The sequence below is a fragment of the Petromyzon marinus genome, chromosome 64, assembly GCF_048934315.1.
Source record: "Petromyzon marinus isolate PM22_M1 ecotype Great Lakes invasive population chromosome 64, UKy_Petmar_22M1.pri1.0, whole genome shotgun sequence".
In the NCBI taxonomy this organism is placed as follows: domain Eukaryota; kingdom Metazoa; phylum Chordata; class Hyperoartia; order Petromyzontiformes; family Petromyzontidae; genus Petromyzon; species Petromyzon marinus.
In genome coordinates, this window is record NC_133730.1 from 10955155 (window position 1) to 10980202 (window position 25048).

Genomic DNA, 25048 nt, shown 5'->3' on the forward strand with positions numbered 1-25048 from the left:
CATAACAATGGTGATGATGACGGAGATGAAGACATCGGCGATGATGCGATAGTGAAACGTGGACGTCTTTGTCTTTGTACACGTATATGTTTATGTGCTCGCCAACAGCACTTGCCCCAACGGTCCGTTAAAGGTTATACGGGGGATCGTTGCATTTATCGTTGATGTGTGCCTGGGTATTTTGTGTTATCCAACACTCCACCTCCTCCACTCCCTATGAGTGATGGGGCAGTTGTGGAGAGACTGGAGAAGTTTCCATACCTGGGCAGGGTGCTTATGACCAGCTACGGTTGGTTATAACCGTAGCTGGCCACTCGAATCAGTCGAGTGGCATTATCTTTTTATTGGCTGCGTAACGCTGTGTGGAAGCTACCTGGTCTGTTGCTCTATACAAAGCTTCAGGTCTTCTCGGCCACAGTTATGCCCTCCCTTTTCTACGCTTGTGAAACGTGGATCGCTCTGAGAGAAACATCTGGGACGGTTTGAAACATGCAGACTGGCCTGCCTACGATCCATCCTGGGTTTAACCTGATTTCGACACAGTCCCATCAGTGAGCTCCTCTGGCAGGCAACGCTGTGTTGGCTGAGGTACGGAGCCCGCATACCCAGCCAACGCATGCCCAATGCCCAAGCTGAGGGGGCTAAACGGGCGTGGCACAGGATGTAAATTAGATGGACTGATGTGGTACGGAAGGATAAGGAGCTGAGTGGACTTGCCAATGACTGGTACCAGCGGTGTTAATATCGGCCTCTGTGTAGGCGCCTCGTGAAAGACGTTACTGGGAATAATACAGTATGCGAAATGATACAGTACGCAGAATGATATACAGGGAATGATCGGGTAAGCAGAATGATCATGTTAGCAGAATGATACAGTACGCGAAATGATACAGTACACAGAATGATATACAGGGAAAGATCGGGTAAGCAGAATGATACAGTACGCGGTGGCGTACTCTCATCTCGGTTCCTTTGTCCCGCCATCTCAGTGCGTGTGCGTTGGACACCGTATCTTGCCAAGCTTGCCAAACTTTACCGTGATTAGATTATTCTTATGTGGAAATTGTTTTCGCTTCTCGAGTTTCATCACCTAGCACACCACTTTTCATGACCGCATCCACCATGCTAAATGATGACTGACTACACACGTGTGTACATGTGTGTACGTGTGTGTATGAGGGGCGGATGTGTAGCGGTAAGCGCGCCACGCTACGAACCCGGCGACCCAAGTTCAATTCCCACTCACGGCCACCGTCAGTGACGATTTTCTGAACCAGTTCTGGGCCTCCCCTAGGTCGATTCAGCCTGAAATGAGTACCTGGTGCGGTGTGTAAATGTCATTACTGAGCAGACAAAGGCAGTCGGGTGTGGTGCTGGCCATCCGCCCCCTCATGTACCGTGCTGGCCTTCACAGATGCTCGCTAACAGCACTTGGTCCAACAGTCTGTTAAGGCTATATGGGGGATATGTCTTTGTTTTGTGTGTACTTGTGTGTGTATATGTGTGTGTACGTGTGTGTGTGTGTGTACGTGTGTGTGTACGTGTGTGTGTGTGTACGTATGTGTGCACGTGTGTACAGTGAGGGAAAAAAGTATTTGATCCCCTGCTGATTTTGTACGTTTGCCCACTTACAAAGAAACGATCAGTCTATAATTTTAATGGTAGGTTTATTTGAACAGTGAGAGACGGAATAACAACAAAAAAATCCAGAAAAACGCATGTCAAAAATGTTATAAATTGATTTGCATTTTAATGAGGGAAAAAAGTATTTGACCCCCTCTCAATCAGAAAGATTTCTGGCTCGCAGGTGTCTTTTATACAGGTAACGAGTTGAGATTAGGAGCACACTCTTAAAGGGAGTGCTCCTAATCTCAGCTTGTTACCTGTATAAAGGACACCTGTCCACAGAAGCAATCAATCAATCAGATATCAAACTTTCCACCATGGCCAAGACCAAAGAGCTCTCCAAGGATGTCAGGGACAAGATTGTAGACCTACACAAGGCTGGAATGGGCTACAAGGCCATTGCCAAGCAGCTTGGTGAGAAGGTGACAACAGTTGGTGCGATTATTCGCAAATGGAAGAAACATAAAAGAACTGTCAATCTCGCTCGGCCTGGGGCTCCATGCAAGATCTCACCTCGTGGAGTTGCAATGATCATGAGAACGGTGAGGAATCAGCCCAGAACTACACGGGAGGATCTTGTCAATGATCTCAAGGCAGCTGGGACCATAGTCACCAACAAAACAATTGGTAACACACTACGCCGTGAAGGACTGAAATCCTGCAGCGCCCGCAAGGTCCCCTTGCTCAAAAAAGCACATACACATGCCCGTCTGAAGTTTGCCAATGAACATCTGAATGATTCAGAGGACAGCTGGGTGAAAGTGTTGTGGTCAGATGAGACCAAAATGGAGCTCTTCGGCATCAACTCAACTCGCCGTGTTTGGAGGAGGAGGAATGCTGCCTATGACCCCAAGAACACCATCCCCACCGTCAAACATGGAGGTGAAAACATTATGCTTTGGGGGTGTTTTTCTGCTAAGGGGACAGGACAACTTCACCGAATCAAAGGGACGATGGACGGGGCCATGTACCGTCAAATCTTGGGTGAGAACCTCCTTCCCTCAGCCAGGGCATTGAAAATGGGTCGTGGATGGGTATTCCAGCATGACAATGACCCAAAACACACGGCCAAGGCAACAAAGGAGTGGCTCAAGAAGAAGCACATTAAGGTCCTGGAGTGGCCTAGCCTGTCTCCAGACCTTAATCCCATAGAAAATCTATGGAGGGAGCTGACGGTTCGAGTTGCCAAACGTCAGCCTCGAAACCTTCATGACTTGGAGAAGATCTGCAAAGAGGAGTGGGACAAAATCCCTCCTGAGATGTGTGCAAACCTGGTGGCCAACTACAAGAAACGTCTGACCTCTGTGATTGCCAAAAAGGGTTTTGCCACCAAGTACTGTCATGTTTTGCAGAGGGGTCAAATACTTATTTCCCTCATTAAAATGCAAATCAATTTATAACATTTTTGACATGCGTTTTTCTGGATTTTGTTGTTGTTATTCTGTCTCTCACTGTTCACATAAACCTACCATTAAAATGATAGACTGATCATTTCTTTGTCAGTGGGCAAACGTACAAAATCAGCAGGGGATCAAATATTTTTTTCCCTCACTGTATGTGTACTCACTGGGGTAGCTGCCGGTAGTCCCCCGTGTACTGCTGGTAGCGGTAGTCCAGCACATTCCAGCTTGTTGTGTATGACTTTATGCACTATCAGACATACACACACGCACACCCCTCCGATTAAGTACGGTTGGCTATGTACAATGCGAAAGAAGTTCAACGTACGTACGCGCAGGTACACACAGACCCACACACACACAGAGCTCAACACATGCAAAGGTACCGATCGCCATTGCCACCGCTGCCGTGCCCACCTCGGTGACGAGGAGGCTGCGCGCCTCCTGCGCTGCTTCGGGCGGAACGGACGGCACGACGGTGCGACGCTGCCTGGGCTGGCGAGACACCTACACAGGGGGAGAGGAGCTGGTGGGTTAGTTGTGGGAGAGTGGCGAGTGGGTGGCGAGGTTGTGGGCGAGTGAGTGGCGAGTGAGCGGTGAGCGAGCAGTGAGTACCGTGACGTCGTCGTGAGGGAAGAGGAGAAGGTCACGGAGTGGGTCGCTGTGAATCTGCGTGCGGCGCTGCTGGATGACGCTCTCATAGTCCAGGGGCTCCACCATGCGGGGACGCACCTACACCACAACCACCGTCATGACCACCACCACAACCAATACTAAGTGATGGTGACATCACCACGGCGCCTGTGCCAGGCCAGGTGCACTTTGAAGCCACATGAAGTGTCGAAACCTCGCTAACAGGTCTCTGGACAGACTCAGGTAAATGGTTTGGCCGACTGAGATGAACGGCCGATGCACCAGCTACACCCCCCCGCTTTGCTAAGTTGCTGCATTTTAGCCGCCCAACGCTCTGATTGTTGTTGTGACCATCGCTCCTCTGCTCTCCGTTGTTGCTGGAGAGCGACTGCCTCCAACGGCCGAGTAGCGTCCTTCACGAGCCTCGACCATAGAGGCCGACCTTGACACCGCTGTTACCAGTCGTCGGCAAGTCTACTGAGCTCCACATCCTCCTGTACCACATCACTCCATCTCTTCTCCAGCCATATCGTGCACGTTTAGCCCCCTCTATGCAGCCAAACAGAAGCTGATTGGGCATGCGGTGGCTGGGCATGCGGGCTACATGAACCAGCCAATGCAGCCTTGCCTGCAGGAGGAGGTCACTCATCGGAATGTGTCGAGATCTTTCAAGAATTTGTCAGCTCCTCACACAATCCAGCCTGCAGGTTAAATCCAGGATAGATCGTAGGCAGGCCATTCTGAATGTTTCTAATCAGCGCAGATGTTCCATTAGAGAGGTCCACGTTTCACAAGCATAGAGAAGGGGGGGCATGACTATGGCCGAGAAGACCCAAAGCTTCGTGCGGAGCAACAGACCTGGTTGCTTACAGACACCATTGCGCAGCCGATGAAAAGATAATGCCGTTCGACTGATTCGGAGTGAGACCTCTGCTGTCAACCGGAGCTGGTCATAAGCACACTGCCCAGGTATGGGAAACTCTCCACTCTCTCCACAACTGCTCCATCACCAAAGGGGAGCTGAGGAGATGGAATGTTTGGTGGCACACAATACCCAGGCAGGTGCTTAGTTTTGGTGGGGCTGATCGTAAGATTCCACCTCTCAGTGGCATACTCCAGGTTCACCAGCAGCACCTCCAACTGCTCCTCTGAGTGAGCAGCAATCACCAGAAAATCAGCATACATAACATGGTTGACCAATAGGGAGCCATCCCTCGACATCACCCGGGCATCGATCAGCCTCGCGTTGAACCTGTACCAGATGGAATTCTTCCGGTACAGCCATAGAAAACTTCTCGAACTACGTGGTCAAAAAATTATGTTAAATAATGTGGGAACTGGAGGACATCCCTGTCGCACCCCAAGGTGAACAGGGAATAGCTGTGACTCCTGGCCACATAGCTTACCCGGGCCTGCCCACCATCATAAAGGTCCTTAATGATCATGAGCAGAGAATCAGCAACCCCAAAAGCACGAAGAACAACGCAGAGCCCAGACCTACTGATGGTATCATAGGCCTTGACCAGGTTAATTAAGCAGAGATTATAGGTCTTATATTAAATCCCTATACCTCTGCTGTAGCAGACGGAGAGAGAATATGGCATCCGTTCAGGACCGCCCTGGTCTGAAACCACACTGGGGCTGCGCAAGCCTCTCTCCAGCGTGCCTGACAAGGCAATGCTGAATAATCCTTGCCAGGCCCTTTCCCAGTACACTGAGAAGAGAGATGCCCCTATAGTTGTGACAATATGTGCGGTCCCCCCTCTTAATGAGGGGAACCACCAGGGCTTCCTTCCAATCCTGCAGAACCCATCCTTTGGTCAAGACAGTTGTGATGATGTCATGTAGGGAAGTCTGCACACACATGTCACCATCCCTCAGCATTTCGCTTGGGAGATCGTCTTTGCCCGGCGCTTTTCCTGGTCTCAGACTTAGGATCGCCCCTCACACTTCCTCCACAGAAGGTTTGGCTACTTCTGCCAATATCTGTTACACCACAGCCGTAGCAGGGTCGTCCCCACCTTGCCCCATGATGTTGTCTGGGCTGAGGAAATTCCCATCCCCGAAGAACTCACAAAATTATCTGCAAACCTGCAGACCTGTTCTTGACGGTCCGAGATCGGGTTACCGTTCTTTTCCCTAAGGATGGTGATAGGTGAGGCACTGCAACTTTTCTGGAATTAAATAGTGATTTGTGATTGTGGCCTACTGAGGCAGATTCCACCTCCTCAGCAACCCGCCCACACCACTCATCCATGCCGCACAGCCCTCCGAATCTTTGAGCGAAGGCTGCGGTAAGCCTCCTCATTCTGTAGATGACGGGAGTGGGCCTATCTTTTGCTTTCAACCAGCCAGAACACCTTCTCCTTCAGCGAGGGTATCTGGGGAAGTCTGGACCATATATCCAAAGCAGCCATTGCAAGTGCCATGAGCTACAGTCCTGAACCTCGCCCATTTCCCCTCAGCATCAGGAGGAGGGGGGCACGATGCCAACCCCAGCTGCAAGCGATGTTGAAATGTCTGCCTGCAACTATCCTCAGCAAGATGAGACCTGGCCACTGTGGGATTGAATGAGGTCCTAGATGGACACCCACCACTGGAGTGGAAGAATGGCAGGCGCATCTTACAGATGACCAGTCAATGGTGAGTGGGCAGATCAGCTCCACGGTAAGTCCTGGTGTCAAGGACATGGGCCCGCGTCTGCTGGTCCGTAATTATATAGTTCAGCAGATGTTCTTGCTTGGACCAGGCGTGCATCCATGATGTTGTGTGGATGCACCGATACCGGAACAGCGTGTTCATAATTTCAAGCCCATGGGATGCACAAAAGTCTAGCAGCCTCCTTCCATTATTATTGGGCTGATCTGGCCCGTGCCTTTCGATCACTCCTACCCAGGTGTCAGCATCATGACCCACTCAGGATTTAAAGTCACCCAACAGGATGACTCTATCCGGAGGGGCCATTTCAGCTAGCACCTGGGACAGGAGGTTATAGAAGGCGTTGTACTCATCAGCCTTGTCTGCATCCCTCCACTGGTGTCCATCTTCGGGAGGGAAGTAAGTAACCACCACCACCATTCCTCACTTCTTGTTGATAGGGAGCTCACAGTAGCCTGGGACTTACAGCTTCCCACACCTCACCGTCACGTTCCACACCCCCTTCATTATTTTGTTAAATAGTGCCACACCACCACCACAACCATCACCCACCATCACAACCACCACCGTCACAACCACCACCGTCACAACCACCACCGTCACAACCACCACCGTCATAACCACCACCGTCACAACCACCACCGCCACAAACACCACCGTCACAACCACCACCACCACCACTACCACAACCACCACCACAGCCACAGTCACCACCACCACGGTTACAACCACCACCATCACCACCACCATTTCGACCACCACCACAACGTACATCATTACCACCACTATCACTACCACCAGGGCTGGCTGTACTCACGAGCATTGAGGCCCCGGTACCCATCTCCCATTTACCGCCGTGCAGAGCCAAATGTGGAAATTCCACATTTCTATCATGAGAGATGAGTCCATCCATTGAACAGCCAGAGTTGGACTTCGCCACAAAGCGCTACTAATTATCTCGAGTCCGGCGGTAGGGAAGATGTTTGTTTGGCTGAGTCAACCTCTTCCCAACCTCAATGTGAAGCCACGAAATTCCGATTGCCGTTCGCGCTACCTCTGAGCTTCCTGGTTGGATACCGACATCAACATCACTGCCATCGCCACGACATCACCTGAGACACCGTCACCAGGACGTTCTCAGCATGATGCCAGCCACCCATCCCCCTCGTGTGCCATGTCGGCCTTCATAGGTGCTGCTATTCGCTAACAGCACTTGCCTAAACATCCTCTGAAGGCTACACGGGGGACATTTCTATTTGTGCATGTTTATTGTAGGGGGCGGATGGGCGTTGCCCCGTTCTGTTTGAAAACGAGCAACCCCCCCAACCCCCGGGAGCTACTGTGCTACAACAACCACAACACACCACAACACAACCACAACACACCACAACTACAATACAACCACAGTTCCCCACAATAACCATACACCCTTTGTGTGTGCCTGCGTGTGCGCCATGCTGGCCTTCATAGGTGCTTTCTGTACTCTATTCGGTAAAGTCACGTAGGTTAAAAATAAAATAACAAAAATCACGACGTTTCGGCCACAACACAAGTGGCCTTCATCAGGTGAAGGGACCGTGCTGTCATGAGGACAGCGTTGGAGTGAAAACAGCCAAGCCCAGGTCGAGTCCTTTAAGCTGTGTGGGAGGAAGCAAAACGCTTGACCAAGGAATTAGCATAAAAATGAGCACGATGTACGTAGGAGGTGCATGGGCCATGATGGACCAGGAGCGGGTGGGGACCATGACGGACCAGCAGCGGGGGGGGGGGAGAGCAGAGTGAGTGAGTAGAGTGAGTGAGTGAGTGGAGTGAGTGAGTGAGTGGAGTGAGTGAGTGGAGTGAGTGGAGTGAGTGAGTGGAGTGAGTGAGTGAGTGGAGTGAGTGAGTGAGTGGAGTGAGTGGAGTGAGTGAGTGAGTGGAGTGAGTGAGTGAGTGGCGTGAGTGAGTGGAGCGAGTGGAGTCAGTGAGTGGAGTGAGTGAGTGGAGTGAGTGGAGTGCTTTCTAACAGAACTTTCGCCCAACAGTCTGTGATGGCAATAAGGGGGACCTTGTCTTTGTGTCTATGTGTGTGAGGGGTATGTCTGCGAGTGTCTGTGTGAGTGTAGGCATGTATAAGAGTGTGTCTGTGTGTAGGGTTGTGTGTGTGCACCTGTGTGTGTAGCTGTTACCGCAGTGCACTGCGAACCTGGTGACCTGAGTTCGATTCCCGCTTACGATCAATAACAGTGGCAATCGAATATTTTATCCAGTTCTGAGCCTCCGTGAGGTCGACTCAGCCTCAAATGATTAGCTGGTGCGATGTGTAAACATCGCCACTAGGGAGACAAAGGTGGCCAGGCGTGTGCCGTGCCAGCCTTCATAGGTGCTCGCTACCAGAACTGCCCCAACAGTTTGAGGAACGGTTGGCTACGTACGGTGCGAAATAAGTTCAACATGGATACATACAAGCCTATACAATGGGGGTGTCTTTGCGTATCTCTACCTGTGTCTCTCTGCCTATGCACGTCTCTGCCTGTGTGTGTCCGAGTCCAACACCTAGAGAATATAAAACGTGAGGGATTCAAACAGCACAGCAAGTTAACGCGGGCAGTGTGAACTGGCCAAAACGTCGGATTATGTTTTTTCTCCTCCCCATTTAAGGGGCCCGATGTTCTTACCGACGTGACTTTGCAGGAGGATCCTGCCACGTTTTCCATAAACAACTTATTTCTCTGGATACGTATTTCACATTTTGGCCCAAACAAATATTCTGGCACAAATCTGACGACTGAACTGCGAAAGAAAAAACCATCGACTCAAATGAGTTACAAAGTCAAACGGTACAGCCCTGAGCAGACGGCGGAAATTCCACATTCCGGGGGCGAGTATACCTGCAGGATCACTGTTGATGCTGCTACTAAGCATAATCATTACGAGGGGATGACTCGGCACAAGGAGACACTCAACTCTCCTTCTCCTGATGTTTCATCACAAGTCCATTTATACACGAGTCGATGGGACTAGTTGTCATGATACGGATCACTATGCGAGTCTATGGGTCTTGATGTATGTCTTTGGGGGGTATCTATGTTAGTCTGTGGGTGTCTGCGTGAATATATCGGTCTCTGTGTGAGTCTATGAGTCTCTGTGTGAGTCTATGGGTTCGTGTGTTAATCTATTGATCTTTCCATATGAGTCACTGGTGACTGGGCTGAGACCATCAACTCGCTACATGAGCGATGCCAGTTGAATCTCTGTAGTTGGGTGGCTGAGACCTGGAATGAAACCTAGGGACTCCACGTCTCTGGCCTCCTCCCCATTACCAGGAATTGAACTTGATTAGGTGCTTTCGTGACTGCAGGCATTAAACTCTTACCCATCAGTGCACCGATCGCTCCCTGCCCCATCCCACTACCTGCCCAATACCCAGCCTTGTCCTACTGACTGCCATCATACCAGCCCTGCCCCTGTACCTACGCTGCTCACCGCTCCCTAAAGGCATTCCCAACCCCGCCACACCTTTCAAATGCCCTCCCCTTAGGATCTGCTCACTGATGGCCTGCACAATCCCCGGGCCTTCGATCCACTTAGCGCCCATCACCTGCCCACATACCTGCTGGATGCTGCCCTCGCCTTGCTGTCCCATGTCTCGCTCGTGACTGCCCACGAGCAGCTTCAAGCCCGCGGGTTCCCTTTCGCTCCAGGGCCAATGTGAGGGGACAGGCGAGGGAAGCCGGGAGGTTGGCGGGAGGAGGAGGAGGGGGTGGGGAGGAAGGAGAGGGGAGGAGGGAGGGAGAGCGAGGGGGGGAGAGCAAGGGGGTAGAGCGAGGGGGAGGAGTAGGGGAGGGAGGCAGGTGGGAGTAATGGGGGTGGGAGCGAGGTGAGAGTAGGGGCAGGGGGTGCGATGAGGGAGAGGTCGAGGATGGAGAGGTAGAGGAGGAAGAGGGAGGAAAAAGGCGAGGGGGAGATGGGGGGGGTGAGGGGGTGGGAGAGGGGGATGGGAGAAGGGATGGTACCCCCCCTACCCCCCCCCCATCCCCCCCCATCCCCCCCATGCACCTGGTCCCCTTGGTGGGTCCCATGGGGGCGGTTTCAGCATCCGGGAAGTGGAAAAAGCAGCAGCACAATGCCATGGACGATAGGAGCTCGCTAACTCCACTCACGCTCGGCCCAAGGAGCAGGAGTCGAGATCTGGACCCCGACACTCCGGGGCAAAGAACGGCTGCCACTTAGCCACTCGGACAACAGCACCGGCATCGGTGTTGCTGATGCCGCTGCTGCTGTGAACGTTGCTGTGAGAAAATGGTTGTTGTGGTTCTTGATTTAAAGCTTTCGTGACTGCAGTAATTCATATTCTTAGTTTTTTCGGTAAAGTCACGTTGAAGAGAAACAACAAAATAATAAAATATATATAAAACAATAAAAATTCTCACAACGTTTCGACCATAACTCAAACGGTCGTCTTCAGGTGTGTTGGTTCGCAACACACCTGAAGACGACCGTTTGAGTTATGGTCGAAACGTTGTGAGAATTTTTATTGTTTTATATATATTTTATTATCTTGTTGTTTCTCTTCAACGTGACTTTACCGAAAAAACTAAGAATATGTTGTGGTTCTTGTTATTGTCGGGGATGTGAAGGGGAACAGTGAGACAAGAGAGAGGCGAGGAGGATCTTGCAATTAATTCGCGATTGGATGAGGAGCCGTCGGAGAGATCGCAATATGGGGGGGAGGTGTGGTCTCATGAATAGGTCATGTTCAACTCTGGCAGAGGCATTTGGATCATTAAACCATCGCCATCTCCCTCTTCTTCTCAATTCCCTGTTGTCCACCCTCCCCCACGCGCAATCACCTCCCTCCATCGTGATCCCATCCATCTCCTGGTTCACCGCTCGCCCCTCAAGTCACCACTCCTCCTCGTGATCCACCCCTACCCTTAGTGCCCCCCTCCCCCTACCCTTAGTGGCCCCCTACCCTTAGTGGCCCCCTCCCCCTGGATTCTCAGTCCCTGCTCCGCTGGTCTCCCGTCGTCTATTCTCCCCTCTATTTCCACTCCAGTCGGTGGGCATTTCGCCACCCGGTGTTGCCATCTGGCTGTATGGCAACACGGGGTCGGCAACCAAAATAACAAGAAAAGCCATTTGTTTCGATAAAAAAACCACTCAATATTTCAAGAGCGGCAAAGCACTGTGTGGTGAATGCGAGACGGTGCCCCTCAATATACATCACAAAAGTGGTCCTTAAAGAGCCGCAGGTTGCCAACCTCTGGGTTATGGCCATGATCCCAGAGTGGGGGGGGTAGGGGCGGGGGGCAAATCTGTAACCCAACCCCAGTCGATCCCCCCCCTCTCACACTCCCACCACCCCCTGTAGCTCTTCCCAGAAGACCGCAGGGTCTCATTCCCGCAGGAGTGGGCGAGGCTCGTAGGGGCAGGCGATGGCACGCGAGCGATGCGGCGGCCGGGCAGTGTCGCCCCACCGGCAGTCCGACCGCCCCTCCCACACGTGCGTCAACGTGGGAGCGGCGGCGCAGTGGTTTTCGTACTTTGACATGAACCCGGCGCACCGACTTTGATTCCTGCTTAATATGAATAAGAGTGGCGAGCAAATATTTGATCCGGTCCTGGGCCTCCGCAAGGTCGACTCAGCCTCAAAAGAGGACACGGTGCAATATGTAAACATCGCCACTAGGGAGGCAAAAGCAGCCGGGCGAGGTGCTGGCCACCCACCCCCTCATCTACTGTGCCAGCCTTCATATGTGCTCCTCGCTAACAACACTTGGCCCAACAGGCTGGGGCACGGAATGGCTACGTACAGTGCAAAAGATCAACATACATAAAAGGCTATACAACGGGGAGGTCTTTGTGTGTCTCTACTAGTGTGTCTATCTGCCTATGCATGTGTGCATCTCTATGCCTGCGTGTGTTGTTGTGTGTACAACTGAGTGTGTATGGAAATGTGTGAATTTACATGCGGGGAGCAGTAGCGCAGTGGTTTTTGCACCGCGCTACGAACCCGGCGACCAGAGTTCAATGCCCAGATAAAGCCAACGTGAAAAATATCTGAACCGATCGTGGGCCAATCCCGAGGTGGACTCAGCCTTAAACGAGGAACTGGTATGGCGTGTCAACATCACCACTGAGGAGACTACACAGCTGGTTGTGGTGCTAGCCACTTCCATATCCTTGTGTGCCATTCTGGCCTTAATAGGTGCTCGCTAACAGCATTTTCCCCAACAATCGATGGGGCTGAACAGGATCTATGTTTGCTATACATGGGTGTTTGTATGTGTGTGTGAATAGCCATGCCTATGGGTGACCAGGTTCCTGTTCAGTGAATGTGAAATCACAGAGTAATTAAGAATAGCAACGCACATTTCACTGCCACAAATCACAGCAAAGTGTGATTTCACTGCGTGCGTGTGTGCATGCGTGCATGTGTGCGTATATGTGTGTATGTGTAGCGACAGTGGTGGAGCAGTGGTTAGCGCGCTGCGCTACGAACCCGGCGACCCGAGTTCAATTCCCGCACACCGCCAACACCAGTGACGATTATCCGAACCAGTCAAGGACCTCCCATAGCTCGACTCCGATTCAAATAAGTACCTGGTAAGATGTGTAAACAACGTTTCCACTAGGGGAGACAAAGATGGTCAGGCATGGTGTTGACCCGCCCATCCCGTCGTGTGCAGTGTCGGTCTTCAAAGATGCTCGCTAACAGCCCTTGCCCCAACAGTCTGTTACTGGCTATACGGGGATCTGTGTATGTGTGCGAGTACATGTGCGTGTGTGCGTGTGTGCGTGTGTGTGTGCATGTGAAAATTGGCAGTGGGGAGCACAGGTGGTGTATCTGTGCCAGGCATCTCAGTCAGTCGACCCGTGGCACCTGGGTCTGCCCCGTGACCTCCTGCCAACGGCAAACCTTCCTTTCACGTGATAGCCTCAAATTACACACAGCCTGGCACAAGCGCCGAACGTCGATTCTTGTGTGTACGTATGTGTGAGGAGTGGTGGTGCAGTGGTTAGAGCGTTGCGCGATAAACCCGGCAACACAGGTTGGAATCTTGCTCACGACCAGTAAGTGGAAATTTTTTGGAGCAGTCATGGGCCTCCCCAAGGTCGACTCAGCCTCAAATGAGTACCTGGTGCAGTGTGCTAACATCACCCGCCCCCTCGTGTGCCATATCGGCCTTCATAGGTGCTCGCCGAGAGCACTTGCCCCTAAAGGCTGCGAGAGTGTAAAAGGCGGGAGGGAGGCGTCTTTGTGCTAATGCCAGGAGGGGTCCCATTACTTATATATTCATCTGTTACACACGACAGGCATGTGACAGATGCACCCACACATTCCAGCACCACGTGTCCCCACTCTCCCCTCCATCTCTAACATCCCCCTTCCATGCTCTCCACCATCTCTCTCGAGCTACTCCATCTCCCTCCCACTCTCCCATCCATCTCCCTCTCACTCTAACTCCACACTGCTCGTGTTAATGAAGCCAACATCACGAGAATGCGCCAGGTGTGGTGTGAGCTCCCAGCATGGCAATGGGAATAAAAGTGTTTAGCAATGCAAGGTGGAGTCAGGCTGGGACCACACACGCACCCACACACCCCAAACAACATAAACTGGCACACAGCGACACAGACAAAGAATCCTCCCCATAGCCTTAACAAACTGTTGGGGCAAGTGCTGTTAGCGAGCACCTATGAAGGCGGGAATGGCACACGAGGGGGTGGGTGGCCAGCACCACGCCCCGCCGCCTTTTTGTCCCCAGTGGCAAAGTTTACTACACAACGCACCAGGTACAACTCATTTGAGGCGACCTAGGGGAGGCCCAGGACCAATTCATATAATCGTCACTGGTGTTGGCCGTATGTGGTAATCGAACTCGGGTCGCCAGGTTCGTTGCGCAGCACGCTTACCAGTACACTCCTGCTCCCCACAACACATAGAGACACATACAACCCACATAAGAAGCTCACAGCTGCCAATCACCACAAAGTGGCAGTGACATCACCATAATGATTGTGCCAGTCTAGGTGCGCTGAGACTATAACGTGAAGTGTTTAAGGATCACCGACAGGAGGTTATGGGACAGACTTAGGTGCCATGGGTCGACTGAATAAGATAACTGCCAGATACACCACCTGTGCACCCTACTCTGCCAACTCACTGTGATTTAGCTGCCCGGCGCTCCGCTCGTTGTTGTGAGCATCGCTCCTCTGCCCTCCGCTGTTGTTGGAGTGTGACTGCCTCCAACGCCCCAGTAGCGTCCTTCAAGAGCCTCCTCCACAGAGGCTGATTTTGGCATCGGTGGTATCAGTCATTGGCAATTCCCCTCAGCTCCACATCCTTCTGTACCAGATCAGCCAATCCCCTTTCCAGCCGGTGCCGCGCCTGTTTAGCCCCGTCTATCTGGCCAAACAGAAGCTGCTTGGGCATGCGGTGGCTGGGCATGCAGGCTACATGACCCAACCAACACAGCCTCGACTGCCGGAGGAGCTCACTGATCAGACTGTGTCCAGATCTTTCAAGGAGTTGTGAGCTCCTTACACGATCTAGTCTGGTTAAACCCAGGTTGGATTGTAGGCAGGCCAGCCTGAATGTTTCTAACCGGTGTAGATTTTCCACTCGAGGGGTCCATGTTTCACAAGCATAGAGAAGGGAGGGCATGACTGCCATCGAGATGACCCGAAGCTTCATGCGGAATATGGAAACTTCTTCACTCTCTCAGCAAGTGCCCCATCACTCAAGGGATGTGGAGGGTGTGAAGTATTTTATATTACCCGGGCAGGTGCTTTGTTTGCATGGGGATGATGGTAAGGCCCGACTTCTAAGTGGCAAGTGCCAGATTCAGGAGCAGCACCACCAACTCCTTCTCAGTCAGCAGGAATTACCAGACCATCTGCATTCACGTAATATGCTTGACCAATAGGGAGCCATTTCTTAACCGCACGTGGACATCAATCAGCCTCCCACTGTAGCAGTGCCAGATATACATTTCTCCAGGTACAGCCATAGAAAGTGTCCCGAACTATGTGGTCGAAGATGTTCGTTAGATAATGTAGGAGCCAGAGGACATCCCTGTCGCACCCCAAGGTGGACAAGGAATGGCTCCGATTCCTGGCCAAGGGGCTTTACCTGGGCCTGCGCACCATCACGAAGGTTCTTAATGATTGTGAGCAGAGAGTCAGGGGCCCCAAATGAACGACGAACAACCCAGAGCCCTGGCCTGTTGATGATATCATAGGCCTTGACCAAGTCAATAACGGAGAGATGTAGGTCCTGTTGGAATTCCCTACACCTCTGCTGTAGCAGATGGACAGGGAATAAGGCATCTGTGCAGTACTGCCTTGGTCTGAAACCACATTGGGGCTTCGCAAGCCTCTCCTCAGCGTGTTGCCTGGCAAGGGGGTGATGTTGAATAATCCTTTCCAGGACCTTTTCCAGCCTCACACTGAGGAGAGAGATGCCCCAGTAGCTGTTGCAATCAGTGCAGTCTCCCTTCTTAAAAAGGGGGACCACCAGGGTATACTTCCAATCCTACAGAACCCATCCTGTGGTTCGCATGGTTGTAATTACGTCATATGTATTTATGTTAAACTTCTTTTGCACTGTACGTAACAAACCATGCTGAATCGGAGGTATGGGGGAAGAACAACAAACTAAACACAAAAAGCAATTCTAAAGAAATTTGTTTTAAATCTAGATGATTTAAAAGTGCACAGCTCCAGTAGCTTCCTAATATCAGAAGGAAAGAGTGCCTACTTCCTCCAATATGTGGGGCACGGCAGCCTCAGCAGGGTCAGCCACACCTTGCCCCATGGTGTTATCCGAGCTGAGGAGTTTCCCCTTCCCCCAAGACCGCACAGAAATGCTCAGCAAACCTGCAGACCTGTTCCTGGAGGTCGGATCACAATTTTTTTCCCCTTTAAGGAAGGTCATAGATAAGTGTAGCGCTGGAAGAAATGTATTAAAAACACAAAAACCCCCCGTATAGCCTGTAACAGACTTAGGGCAAGTGCTGTTAGCGAGTAGCACCTACGAAGGCCGGAACAGCACACGATGGTGTCGGTGACCAGCGCCACGCTTGGCCGCCTTTGTCTCCCCAGTGGCGATGTTTACACACCACACTAGGTACTCGTTTGAGGCTGAGTCGACCTAGGGGAGGCCCACGACCGGTTCAAATAATCGTCACTGATGTTGGCCATGCGCGTGAATCGAACTCGGGTCCCCGGGTTTGTAGCGCTGCTCGCTAACCTCTCCACTACTGCTCCCCACTATTAAAAACACACACACACACACAAAGTTCCCCCTTGTGGTCTTAAAAGACCGTTGGGGCAAGTGTTCTTGGCAAGTACCTATGAAGGCCGGCACGCCACACAAGGGGGTAGTGGGGGTGGTCAGCACCACGCCCTGCCACCTTTGTCTCCCTCTCAGATAATCGTCACTGGTGTTGGTGGCCGTGCGCAGGAACCGAACTGGGATCACCGGGTCGGTAGCGCAAGAGTGCTAACCGCTGCGCCATCGCTCCCCGCGACAAACGCGCGCACCAAAACACACACAGGAATGCACGTTAAATAATCGCACCGCAATTGTCGATGCTGTTGCTGATGATGTTGATGTTAGCGCTGCCAAGTTGAGGCACATCCCAGCCTCAGCCAGGGGGTTCGTCAGAATGCAATCACGTGGTGGGGTCACGGGGTGTCCCCTTCATGCGCAAGTGGATACCAGAGGTTCCATCTCCAAGCATAGCAGGGGGTCTGAGTCTCCTTAAACTCCAGAGTCTCTGAACCCATAGGTTTCTGAACCCCTGAATCTCTTACCCCCTGAGTCCCTGAGTCTCTGACCCCAGTCACCTCTGCTCATCTCTGATGCAGTCTACGTCTCCTTGGAAACCTCTGCACCCCAAAGTCACCATAGCAACGTCTAATCGTATCAGCAGATGTCTCTATGGCAAGATTCAACCACAGTAAACACAGAGGAGAGGACAGTGAGAGAGGACAGTGAGAGATGGTAGTGAGAGGGGGCAGTGAGAGGGGCAGTGGGAGGGGGCAGTGAGAGGGGGCAGTGAGAGGGGGCAGTGAGAGGGGGCAGTGAGAGGGGGCAGTGGGAGGGGGCAGTGAGAGGGGGCAGTGAGAGGGGGCAGTGAGAGGGGACAGTGAGAGAGGGCAGTCAGAGGGCAGTGAGATTTGGCAGTGAGGGGCAGTGAGAGGGAGCAGTGAGAGGGGCAGTGAGAGGGGGCAGTGAGAGGGGACAGTGAGAGAGGGCAGTCAGAGGGCAGTGAGATTTGGCAGTGAGGGGCAGTGAGAGGGAGCAGTGAGAGAGGGCAGTGAAAGAGATGGAAGTGAGAGAGGGCAGTGAGAGAGGGCAGTGAGACAGAGGGCAATGAGACAGAGGGCAGTGAGACAGAGGGCAGTGAGACAGAGGGCAGTGAAAGAGATGGAAGTGAGAGAGGGCAGTGAGACAGAGGGCAGTGAGAGTATAGTGAGATGGCAGTGAGACAGAGGGCAGTGAGAGTATAGTGAGATGGCAGTGAGACAGAGGGCAGTGAGAGTATAGTGAGATGGCAGTGAGACAGAGGGCAGTGAGACAGAGGGCAGTGAGACAGAGGGCAGTGAGACATGGCAGTGAGACAGAGGGCAGTGAGACAGAGGGCAGTAAGACAGAGGGCAATGAGACAGAGGGCAGTGAGACAGAGGGCAGTGAGAGTATAGTGAGATGGCAGTGAGAGGGAAGGCAGTAAGAAAGAAGGCAGTGATTGAGGGCAGTCATAAGGGGCAGCACATGATCTGATGGGCACAGTCGCCCGTGTAGGTAACACAGACTGCATGGAAAGTGCTGTTAGCAAGCACCGATTAAGGCCAACGCAGCACGAGAGGGCTATAGCGGTCAGTAGCATTCCCGGCCGCCTTTGTCTCCCCAGTGTTGATAAATACACACAGCACCAGGTTCTCATATTCTCATACAAGATTTGTCTTTGCATACACACACATATACACACACACACACGTATAAACACAATACGTAGACAGTACAGTGAACACACACACACAACAGTTGTCATTCACCACTCGGTGCCATGTGACGTCACCACGAAGCTTGTGCCAGGCTAGGTCCATGAACTCCTCCACTCTCTCCATAAACGTTTGATTACCACTCCACCTTCCCCGTCACTGTCGGTGTCCCCCAAGGGGTCTGCCCGAGGAACTTCATGATTCTCTCTTGCAGAATAAAACTTATTTTGGAGGTTAGGTCGCAAAAAACATGTGTTGTTAAACCTACCACCCGACACAGCCAATTAGTAAATGTTTGTTACCTAAACAATTAGTTATTACCTCAGCACACCGGTGGGTTGGAGAGTAAACCTAGAGTAGGACGTTTCACTAGTAATGATAACAAGTTTCATCGGGCGATTTATTGTGAACGACATTGGTCACGAGAGCCTACGTGTTAAAATCTCCCTCTGCAACCCACCTCTGGAAGCTGTTATGTCTTCACTTAACTTTCCCCAATTACTTCTTCGACGTCCACACCCAGACTTGTCGTCCTTTATCCTGGACCTTGACTCCCCCATTTCCGACTCTGCTCAGTCACTGTCCAATCCTGGATGTCACGCTGCGGTGGTGAGGAAATGTTAAATACCTCGCCTGGTATGCAGTAGGTCGATGTTTCCATCCTGACCCTGACACCTGCTGTATGTTTGGAGTTTGCGTCTCTCTCTCTACCCGTGGCCGCGTGGATTTTTTCCAGGTCCTCCAGTTTTTTCCCTCCACATTTAGAATCAACGTCACACGTTTGGAATAATTGGCTGCTTTACATTTACAAGTGATAAACCACTTCGTTGAGCTATCATTTGTGGGCAGGTCGCTTCTGAAAAAGAGATATACAGCTCAATGGGCCTCACCTTGTAAAAAATAAATAGCTTATAGTTTAGTTGAAGTTGACCTCTCCATCAACATCAAACCTTCCAATACTGATATTCTTTTATTCCCCTCTCCCTGCTCCCCTCCACCCTATCCTTCCATCTCCCTCCTCCACTTGTCCCTCGCTCCTCATGTCTCCTCTGCTCGCAACCACCTCGGGGTCATCTCCAACTTCTCCCTCTCCAAGCGCATCTCTGCCACTACCCACACTCGCCGCTTTCACCATTTCAATATTGGCTAAATTAGTCCCCTCACCTAACTCTGAATGAACACATTATTGTAGGCCACACTAAATACACACAAAGTGCTTGCCACAAATGAACCACAATACCTTTCTGATGTTGTCAAGAAAACACAAACCACCACCACGCAAACTCCGGTCATCTTCGCAGTCGTGGCTTTTGGCTGCCGCATCTGGAACGCTCTTCCTTCTGATATTAAGAAGCCACTGGAGGAATGCACGTTTAAATAAAGATTTAAAACTAATTTATTTGCAACTCTCTTCTTCCGGCCTACTACGCCTTTGACTCCTCTCTGACGACAGAAACAAAATGCCTCATCCTGGATTATTTTTTAACCTCTCCCCACAATTCTGCTCTACTTTTCCAACTCCACTGGCTCCCTGTTTACTATCGCTGTCTGTTTACAATCATCACTCTAGCCTACACATCCCTCCATAGTCTTGCCCCATCTCATTTCACTTCTCTCATCTCTCACTAATCTGCCCCATGTCGTCCTCTTACGATGCTAGTCTCCACCGTCCCTCCCTCGCCGAGTCTTGCTCTCTCCCCAGAGCAATCTTCACTCAAATCAGCTTCCGTTCCTCACTTAAAACAACCCCATTTCGGCTCCCCTTGACCATCCCACTGCTACTCCCTGCCTCCACACCCCAGCTCCGACCAGGCCTACCACAACCCCAACCCCTATCACCACTCCAACCCCTATCACCTCTATCACCACCCCAACCCCTATCACCACCCCAACCCCTATCACCACCCCAACCCCTATCACCACCCCACCCCCCATCACTACCCCAACCCCTATCACTACCCCAACCCCTATCACTACGCCAACCCCTATCACTATCCCAACTCCTATCACTACCCCAACTCCTATCACTATCACAACCCCTATCACTACCCCAACCCCTATCACTATCACAACCCCTATCACTACCCCAACCCCTATCACTAACCCAATCACGATCCCAACCCGTATCACTACCCTTATCACTACCCCAACCCCTATCAATACCCCAACCCCTACCACTACCCCTATCACTAGCCCAAACCCTATAACTACCCCTATCACTATCCCAACCCCTATGACTATCCCAACACCAATCACTACCCCGATAACTACACTAACCCCTATCACTACCCTTATCACTACCCCAACCGTTATCACGAGTGCCAATCATATCACTACCCCAACCCCTGTCACTACCCCAACCCCTATCACTACCCCAACCCCTATCACTACCTCAACCCATATCACTACCCCAACCCCTATCACTATCACAACCCCTACCAATATCACAACCCCTATCACTATCCCAACTCCTATAACTACCCCTATCACTATCCCAATCCCTATCACAACCCCTACAACTACCCCAACCCCTATCACTACACCAACCCCTATCACTATCTAACCCCTACCACTACCCCTATCACTACCCCAAACCCTATAACTACACCTATCACTATCCCAACCCCTACCACTACCCCTATCACTACCCTAACCCCTATCACTACCATTATCACTACCCCAACCCCTATCACGACCGCCAACCCCTATCATCACTACCCCTATCACTACCCCAACCCTTATCGCTATCCCAACCCTTATCGCTACCCCAACCCCTATCACAACCCTTATAACTATCCCAACTCCTATCACTATCACAACCCCTATCACTACTCCAACCCTTATCACTACCCCTATCACTATCACAACCCCTATCACTACCCCAAAGCCTATCACAACCCTAACCCCGATCACTATCCCAACTCCTATAACTACCCCTATCACTATCCCAACCCCTATCACTATCCCAATCCCTATCACTACGTCAACACCAATCACTACTCCAACCCCTATCACTATCCCAATCCCTATCACTATCCCAACCCCTATCACTACCCCAACCCCTATCACTACCCCAACCCCTATCACTACCCCAACCCCTATCACTACCCGAACCCCTATCACTACCCCAACCCCTATCACTACCCCAATCACTATCACAACCCCTACCAATATCACAACCCCTATCGCTATCCTAACTCCTATAACTACCCCTATCACTATCCCAATCCCTATCACAACCCGTATAACTACCCCAACCCCCATCACTACCCCAACCCCTACCCCAACCCCTATCACTACCCCAACCCCTACCACTACCCCTATCACTAGCCCAAACCCTATAACTACCCCTATCACTATCCCAACCCCTACCACTACCCCTATGACTATCCCAACACCAATCACTACCCTGATAACTACACTAACCCCTATCACTACCCTTATCACTACCCCAACCCTATCACTACCCCAACCCTTATCGATACCCCAACCCTTATCGGTACCCCAACCCCTATCACAACCCTTATCACAATCCTAACTCCTATCACTATCACAACCCCTATCACTACTCCAACCCTTATCACTACCCCTATCACTATCACAACCCCTATCACTACCCCAAAGCCTATCACAACCCTAACCCCGATCACTATCCCAACTCCTATAACTACCCCTATCACTATCCCAACCCCTATCACTACGTCAACACCAATCACTACTCCAACCCTATCACTATCCCAATCCCTATCACTATCCCAACCCCTATCACTACCCCAACCCCTATCACTACCCCTACCCCTATCACTACCCCAACCCCAATCACTATCACAACCCCTACCGATATCACAACCCCTATCACTATCCTAACTCCTATAACTACCCCTATCACAACCCGTATAACTACCACAACCCCTATCACTAGCTCAAACCCTATAACTACCCCTATCACTATCCCAACCCATACCACTACCCCTATGACTATCCCAACACCAATCACTACCCCGATAACTACACTAACCCCTATCACTACCCTTATCACTACCCTGAACGTTATCACGACTGCCAATCATATCACTACCCCAACCCCTGTCACTACCCCAACCCCTATCACTACCCCAACCCCTAACACTATCACAACCCCTACCAATATCACAACCCCTATCACTATCCAAACTCCTATAACTACCCCTATCACTATCCCAATCCCTATCACAACCCCTACAACTACCCCAACCCCTATCACTACCCCAACCCCTATCACTATCCCAACCCCTACCACTACCCCTATCACTACCCCAAACCCTATAACTACACCTATCACTATCCCAACACCTACCACTACCCCTATCACTACCCTAACCCCTATCACTACCATTATCACTAGCCCAACCCCTATCACGACCGCCAACCCCTATCATCACTACACCTATCACTACCCCAACCCTTATCGCTACCCCAACCCATGTCGCTACCCCAACCCCTATCACAACCCCTATCACTATCCCAACTCCTATCACTATCACAACCCTTATCACTACTCCAACCCTTATCACTACCCCTATCACTATCACAACCCCTATCACTACCCCAAAGCCTATCACAACCCTAACCCCGATCACTATCGCAACTCCTATAACTACCCCTATCACTATCCCAACCCCTATCACTATCCCAATCACTACTCCAACCCCTATCACTATCCCAACCCCTATCACTACCCCAACCCCTATCACTACCCCAACCCCTATCACTACCCCAACCCCTATCACTACCCCAAACCCTATCACTACCCCAAATCCTATCACTTTCCCTATCACTACCCCAACCCCTATAACTACCCCAACCCCTATCACAACCCCTATCACTACCCCAACCCCTATCACTACCCCAACCCCTATCACTACCCCAACCCCTATCACTACCCCAACCCCTATCACAACCTCTATCACTACCCCAAAATCTATCACTCCCCATAACCCTATCACTACCCCAACCCCTATAACTATCCCAAACCCTATCACAACCCCTATCACTACCCCAAATCCTATCACTACCCCAACCCCTATCACTACCCCAAACGCTATCACTACCCCAACCCCTATCATTACCGCAACCTCCATCACTACCCCTATCACTATCCCAAACCCTATCACTACTCCAACACTTATCACTACCCCAACCCCTATCACTACCCCAAACCCTATCACTACCCCAACACCTATCACTACCCCAACACCTATCACTAGCCCTATCACCACTGCTACCCTATCACGACCCCAACCCCTCATTAACCCCTCTCACCTGTTGTCCTGTCACCATAATTACACCATCACTTTTAATAAACCCACTCGTTATCTGAAACAATATAACCGTATTGTACAATTTTAAAATTGTACATAAGGTGCCTTGAGATAAGGCTCTTTTTATCACGTAGATAAGGTAAGAGGACATCAAATACCCAGACCAGGTTCTTTGCTTTGGTGGGGCTGATGGTAAGGTCCCACCTCTTCATGCACACTCCAGGTTCAGCAGCAGCAGAGCCTCAAATTCCTTCTCAAAGTAATCAGCAATGACCAGATCATCAGCATACGGAAGATGGTTAACCAACAGAAGGCCATCCCTATTTTAACACACACTGGCACTTACAACAACAATAACCCTCGTTCACCAGTGACATCACCACGGTACCTGTGCCTGGCTAGGTGCACTCTGAGGCTACATGACGTATGAAAGGCTCACTGACAGGAGGTCACGTCACAAACCCAGGTGCCATGGGTTGAATGACTGAGATGGTTGTCAAATGCATCACCTGTGCTCCCTACTGTGCCAACTCGCTTCATTTTAGCAGCCTGGCGCTCTGCCATTTGTTGTGACGGCGCTTCGCTCGTTGTTGTGTCGCTCCTCTGCCCTCCGTTGTTGTTGGAGGGCGACTGCCTACAACTGCCCAGTAGCGTCCTTCACGAGCCTCCTCCACAGAAGCCGATCTTGACACGGCTGGTACCGATCGTCGGCAAGTCCACTCAGCTCCACGTCCTCCTGTACCACATCACTCCATCTCTTCTCTAGCCCATGCCACGCCCATTGAGTCCCCTCTATCCGGCCAAACAAAAGCTGTTTGGGCATGCGGTGACTGGGCATGCGGACAACATGACCCAGCCAACGCAGTTTCGTCTTCCTCACTCACACACTTTAATAGACAAAGCTCCTCCACCCGACAAACTGTTGGGGAAAGAGCTGTTTGCGAGCATCTACGAGGGCCAGCACAGAACATGAAGGGGTGGGTGGCCAGCACCACACCTGGCTGCTTTTGTCTCCCCAGTGCTGATGTTTACACACCACACCATTGTCCTTACCCCCCCCCCCCCCCCCCGTACCTCTGATTCGCGCGGTTGGCTACGTACGGTGCAAAAGAAGTTCAACATACATACATACTCATTGAAGGCTCAGTCGACCTAGAAGAGGCCCAGGACCGGTTCAGACATTGATACACGTGCTCACGCACTGAAACACACTGACACGCACGCTCACAAACATGCTCGCTCACAAACATGCTCGCTCACACACACACACGCTCACGCACTCACACGTGCACTCACGCACATGCTCACACTCACGCTCACACACTCACACGCACGCTCACATACTGACACACGCTCACGCACTGACATGCACGCTCACACACTGACACGCACGCTCACACACTGAAACGCACGCTCACACACTGAAACGCACGAACA

General features: G+C 51.5%; 1 protein-coding gene across 9 annotated transcripts in view; it reads right to left on the reverse strand.

Moving 5' to 3' along the window:
• DOCK9 (dedicator of cytokinesis 9) overlaps positions 1-25048 on the reverse strand; it is a 118885-nt gene that overhangs the window by 88164 nt on the left and 5673 nt on the right. For 7 of the 9 annotated variants that reach the window (XM_076054165.1, XM_076054160.1, XM_076054163.1 and 4 more), the window contains exons 2-5: positions 8800-8852; positions 3642-3758; positions 3444-3533; positions 3194-3276 (exon numbers count right to left, since the gene is read on the reverse strand). In XM_076054165.1, coding sequence (XP_075910280.1) covers positions 3194-3276; positions 3444-3533; positions 3642-3758; positions 8800-8852 — 343 coding nt within the window. Of the gene's footprint in view, positions 1-3193; positions 3277-3443; positions 3534-3641; positions 3759-8799; positions 8853-9909; positions 10020-25048 lie in introns of those variants that run through there. The other 2 variants (XM_076054164.1, XM_032977783.2) reach the window with 2 other exon arrangements.